This window comes from Nelumbo nucifera, chromosome 1 (assembly GCF_055504915.1).
Source record: "Nelumbo nucifera cultivar China Antique chromosome 1, China Antique-T2T, whole genome shotgun sequence".
Classification (NCBI taxonomy): domain Eukaryota; kingdom Viridiplantae; phylum Streptophyta; class Magnoliopsida; order Proteales; family Nelumbonaceae; genus Nelumbo; species Nelumbo nucifera.
The window spans coordinates 158,449,335-158,455,697 of record NC_142649.1 but is presented as its reverse complement, the minus strand read 5'-3'; the positions used below and the strand labels follow the sequence as shown (position 1 = coordinate 158,455,697).

Sequence of the window (6,363 nt, the reverse complement as noted above, 5' to 3'; positions counted from 1 at the left end):
TAATGTCCATGTTCCTTTTCTTATTTTTCCTGGCAAGATCTACTCTGGTTGTTCTCTCCATGTAAATGCTTCGTTCTATGCAGGTGTTGGGGAAGATGAACAGTGATTCACCGATTGTCAGAATACTTATTATAAGAATAGTATGGGGATTAAAAAATATTGTAATGGTGGATTTCAACAGATAACGAGGGGGGTTTTTGTGTCATAGTCATAGTATAGGTGGCCTTTATCGCAAAATAAAGTATAAGGGGTCTTTGTCATAGACCCTATTGTATAGGGGGTCTTTATAATTTACCCTAAAAAATAAGTATGATAAAATAGACATAATTTTATTAATGATGGATATCAAATATACAACTTAAAACCGATGGGAAATTAAACCATCTTCCAATCTAGGGGATGGGTTAGTGGTTCAACTTTTCAGGTCAAATAGATTAACCCATGATGTATAATTAAAAATAAATTTCTTAAAATAGAATAGTACAAAAAATATGAAACAATTTTGGGCACATTTATAATATTATATACTAATAATATAAACAAAAATAAGTATGACAAATAATAATTATTTTATCAATGATATAAATGAAATGCAAAATTTAAAATCAATTTGAAAATGAAACCATTTCCATATCTAGATGGTAGGTAGGCCAATGATCTAACATTGCAGGTCAAATGGGTCAATCTATGATGTCATAACTAAGTAACGAATATTAAACATACATACATACATACATACATACATACATACATACATATAGAGTTCTATTGTTATATATTCACCATGCATATTAAACAAAATAAATGTGAAAATAAGAAATATTTTTATTGATGATGAAAATGGAATACATGATTTAAAATTAACCGAAAAAGCAAAATGATTTTTCCATCCAAGTGGTGGGTTAGTGGTTCAACTATCAATGTCAAATGGATCAACACATGATGTTATTATTAAATAATAAAACACAGAAAATTCTATAAAATGTAGAAATTTATCGATAATTTTGGATGCATTCTATAATATTATATATTCATCATATAGAAAAGTATAACTAATGAGAATTATTTTCATTAATGATATAAATGGGATAAAACTTAGGATAAAAAAATAAATAACAGTAATGTCTAACACATAACCCGATTAACCATGTCAAATGGTTCAATAATTTAATTAGCTAGGCCATCGTAGGCAAGTGGTTTGGTAGGGATGCAAAGATATCATATCAGATTTGAATAAGGGTATATTAAAATCTGATTTAATCCAAAGGTTCAACCGGATATCATAAATATTGATTTGAATTGAATCCAATCAAGATGTCAGATATATGAATCTAATACAATCTGATTTAATATTTTAAATAATAAATTATTAGAAGAAAAAGAAAATATAACAGTTGAATAAAAAAAACAAAATATAAGTATTTTTCAACTATTTTCATCATATAAAAAGTTTATAAAACTGCAATATAGATAACATATTTATAAATAAATAACATATATATTATATATAAATACTATATATATATATATAAATAATTGATTTGACCACAATATTAAAAACTAGTGTTCAAACAATATATTGGAATTGCAATTCCAATAAGAATTGTTCATATTAATGCAATTCCAAGATTCAAGGAAGTTCAAGATCCAAGGTAATTCCAAGGAGATAGACCCAGGGAAATCGGACAGTGGAGATCAAGGCAACATCCAAGAAGAGTTTGATCCTAGTTGGAAGATTAGATGTTTAAGATCTATCATAATTTTTCTTTCCTAGTTACTCTACAATTTCCAGATGTATTATAAATACTGTTAATTCCAAGCTAATAAACATATTCAGTTTTCGCCAATTTTTCTCTCTCCTCAAGAGATTCACGTTCGGCTTCGCTACGAAGCTTGCGCTCGCCCGGTGCCTGCATAGCCAGCCTGGTTTTCACTGCTTCTACACTGCATCAGGTGGTATCAGAGCAGGGAGTTCACCCAATCAGATGGCCAACTAAGACGGTAGCAGTCGCAACCCACCCCGTGACGGAGATCAGGGGTTACAAACTGTTTGGAGAGCAATTGAAGAGCAGCGCACAACCACATGTAACATCGAGCAGCAGTTGGCAGAGATCGCTGGACAACTGCGGACCTTGTTACGAGAGGACATTCCCAGGAACCGGGAGAACCCGTACCCAATCGAAGGAAACGATCACGTCAATCCTATACCCCAGCATCCTGTTCTTGATGATGATAGTGATGACGAGTTAGACTTCGGCGTTGCTCCAGTCAATCCCGACGACGTTAGGAATGGTAGAAATTGGCGCAACCCAGGTAATTTCAACCCCCGCCGGAATAATGACGAATTTAAACTCAAGGTAGATATTCCTACTTTTAGTGGGGATCTGGATATAGAGGGCCTTCTAGATTGGATCATAAAGGTCGACCGTTTCTTTAAATACATGGAGATCCCAATAGAACGAATGGTGAAATTGATAGCCTTTCGACTGAAGGGAGGCGCATCTGTCTGGTGGGAATGGATGAGAGAGACCTGGATCAGAGAAGGAAGAGGTCCTGTTCGAACCTGGAGGCACATGAAACAGCTAATAAGAGGTAGATTTTTACCCCCAGATTATGAACAATATATGTTTGAATCATATCAACGACATGTGCAGGGTTCAAGAAGTGTCAATGAATATACATCTGAATTTCTACGATTGGCTGAAAGAAATCAGCTATTTGAAAGTGATAACCAGCAGGCAGCCCATTATCTGAGCGGTTTGAGGCCGGCTATTATAGATAAAATTGGCGTCCAGATGGTTCTTAGTGTGCAGGAAGCAAGGAACCTATCTTTAAAAGCTGAATTAGTGTTCCAAGAAAAGACCTATGGTGATAATTACCGCTGGTACAGTGGGAGCGACAACAGATTAACAGCTGTCGACAAAAACAAATCAGCCCCAGGAGTACAACCTTCTCACCCGACAACTACAGCTAATGCCGGTAAGGCCATCACAGGAGGAAATACTTGAGGTAACCCTTCCAACCCTCCTAAACCCAGTAATCCTTATGCAAAACCTGCTCCTTTTAAATGCTTTAAGTGCAATGAAGTTGGGCATAGGTCTAGTGACTGCCCCAGAAGGAATGCAGTTAATATGATAGAGAGGGAGGAGGAAGAAAATGTTGAAGAGGAAGTATATTGTGGACCTGATGGGGAAGATGAAGAAGGTCCATACGAACATGAAGAATATACATGTGCTGTGAGAAAATTAATGTTGTCCCAAATAAACAAAGATACCTCTCAACGACACTAACTGTTCCGCACTAGATGTACTGTAAAGGGTAAATTGTTTGATTTAATTATTGATAGTGGCAGTCAAGAAAATATTATTTGCAGGGATGTGGTACAAAGATTACAATTACTCCTTGAAAAACATCCAAACTCATACACAATTGGGTGGATAAAAGAGGGTGGCAGCGTACGGGTGGAGGAACGCTGCAAGGTCCCATTCTCCATTGGTAAGTACAATGATGAGGTGTATTGTGATATTGTAGACATGGATGCTTGCCATATTTTGTTAGGGAGGCCTTGGCAGTTTGATACAAATGCAAAACACATGGGTAGAATCAATACCTATCAACTTGAAAAAGAGGGTATACGGTACACTTTATTACCCATGGCTGAAAAGAATTCCCCAAAGGCCCCAAAAACAGATGAGAAAAATTTCCTTACTATTACACATCACCATGCTGAATTTGTAAAAGAATGTAAGGATACCCGCGAGGTACACTTGTTGGTAGTAAAAGGAGAAAGTATGAATGAGACACTGGAGGAAAATAAAATTCCAGTGGAAGTGTAGGGACTACTTGATGAGTTTCATGATGTAGTTCCAGATGAGTTACCAAATGAACTCCCGCCCATGCGAGATATACAGCATCACATTGATTTTGTTCCTGGTGCTAGTCTCCTTAACCTCCCACATTACAGGATGAGTCCTAAAGAAAATGAAATGTTACGGGAGAAGGTAGAAGAATTGTTGAAAAAGGGGCATATTCAAGTCAGTATGAGCCCTTGCGCAGTATCAGCATTGTTAACACCAAAGAAGGATGGAAGTTGGAGGATGTGTGTCGACAACATGGCTATTAATAAAATTACTATTGGCTACAAATTCCCCATTCCCAAGCTGGACGACAGCTAGATCAGCTTGATGGAGCCGTAGTATTCTCTAAAATCGATCTCAGGAGTGGATACTATCAGATTAGAATCCGTCCCGGAGACGAGTGGAAGACAACCTTCAAGACTAGAGATGGACTGCTCGAATGGTTAGTCATGCCCTTTGGACTAACCAACGCACCCAGCACCTTCATGAGGCTAATCAATCAAGTACTACGTCCCTTTATTGGTAAACTTGTTGTAGTATATTTTGATGATATTTTAATTTACAGCAAATCTATCACTGAGCACATTGGACATATCAGGGAGGTATTAAAAGCATTAAGGGAAAACAAATTATATGCTAATTTAAAGAAGTGCACTTTCATGAACGATAATTTGTTGTTCCTAGGATTCATTATAAGCAATGATGGAATTAAGGTGGATGAAGGGAAGGTGAAAGCCATTAGGGAGTGGCCAACCCCATCAAACGTCACGGATGTAAGGCGTTTCCATGGGTTAGCAACTTTCTACAGGCGATTTATCAAACACTTTAGTAGTATTGTAGCTCCCATCACTAAGTGTTTGAAAAAGGGGAAGTTTCAGTGGGGAGAAGAACAAGAGCAGAGTTTTGCCCTCATAAAAGAAAAATTATGTACTGCTCCTGTCCTTGCTTTGCCAAGTTTTGATAAACTGTTTGAAGTAGAATGTGATGCCAGTAGAGTTGGCATAGGGGCTGTATTGTCCCAAGAGAAGAGACCCATTGGCTTCTTTAGTGAAAAGTTATGTGAAGACAAGAAGAAGTGGTCCACCTATGACAAGGAATTCTATGCTGTAGTTAGAGCCTTAAAAACATGGGAACATTATTTAATTGCCAAAGAATTTGTTCTTTACACCGACCACCAAGCTCTTAAGTATCTCAGTAAGCAGAAGCAGTTGAGGAGTGATCTAGATGCAAGATGGTCTGCTTTCCTTGATAAATTCCCATACAAAATTATGTATAAGGCCGGGTAGCAAAATACAATGGCTGATGCTCTTAGTAGACGTGTCGCCCTCATCAAGACTCTCAGTGTTGAAATTGTGGGCTTTGAATGCTTGAAAGACCTCTACGCCCAAGATGAGGACTTCCAACAGGCATGGGAAAAATGTATAAATCGACAGCCAATAGGTGACTTTTACCTTCATGATGGGCTCCTTATAAAAGGGGAACAGCTATGCATCCCTTGCACCTCCCTCCGCGAAAAGATCATCAAGGATTTGCATGGGGGAGGATTGGTAGGCCACCTTGGGAGAGACAAAACAATTGAAGCAGTCAAGGGGCGTTACTACTGGCCGAAATTAAGAAGGGATGTGACTACTATTGTGAGTAGATGCTATATCTGTCAGACAGCCAAGGGACAGACCTAGAATACTGGCCTCTACATGCCTCTACTTGTTCCTACCGCGATTTGGGAAGACTTATCCATGGATTTCGTGCTAGGGTTGCCCAAAACTCCCAAAAATATGGACTCCGTCTTCGTAGTGGTTGACCGGTTCTCAAAGATGACTCATTTCCTTCCATGCAAGAAGGCAGCAGATGCAACAACAACAGCCAAGTTATTTTTTAGAGAAATTGTCCGTTTACATGGGGTACCTAAGACCATCACATTAGATCGAGACACAAGGTTCCTAAGTCATTTTTGGATGACCCTGTGGAGGATATTTGACTCATCATTGAATTTCAGCAGTACAGCCCACCCGCAGACGGACGGATAGACAAAAGTGGTGAATCGGACCCTTGGTAATTTGATTCGCAGTATCTGTAGGGAGAGACCGAAGTAGTGGGATTTCGCCATAGCACAAGCCGAGTTCGCCTACAATAATGCAGTCCACAGCTCTACAGGTAGATCTTCATTCTCCATTGTCTATATGAAGGTTCATAATCATGCACTGGACTTAGTGAAGCAACCCAGAGTACCCAGTGTCTCGGCAGAACAGCTGGCAGAGTAGATCCAGACCATCCAAGATGCCGTAAGGCAGAAACTGGAGCAAACCAATGCAAAATACAAGATGGCGGCAGACAAACATCGCCGACACCAAGAATCTGACGTCGGTGATGAAATCATGGTGTTCTTGAGAAAAGAACAGATTCCCATGGGGAAGTATAACAAGCTACAGCCTCGGAAGTATGGTCCATACAAGATCATGAAGAAAATCAACAACAATGCGTATGTCGTGGACTTGTCAGATCACAT

General features: G+C 38.6%; 1 protein-coding gene across 1 annotated transcript; it reads left to right on the top strand.

Moving 5' to 3' along the window:
- The first annotated feature begins 5,152 nt into the window (after positions 1 to 5,152).
- Positions 5,153 to 6,118, top strand: LOC104602892 (uncharacterized). Its single transcript, XM_010266749.1, has 2 exons — positions 5,153 to 5,491; positions 6,044 to 6,118. The coding sequence occupies exons 1-2, from the start codon at positions 5,153 to 5,155 to the stop codon at positions 6,116 to 6,118; spliced, it is 414 nt and encodes a 137-aa protein (XP_010265051.1).
- The last annotated feature ends 245 nt before the right edge of the window (positions 6,119 to 6,363 follow it).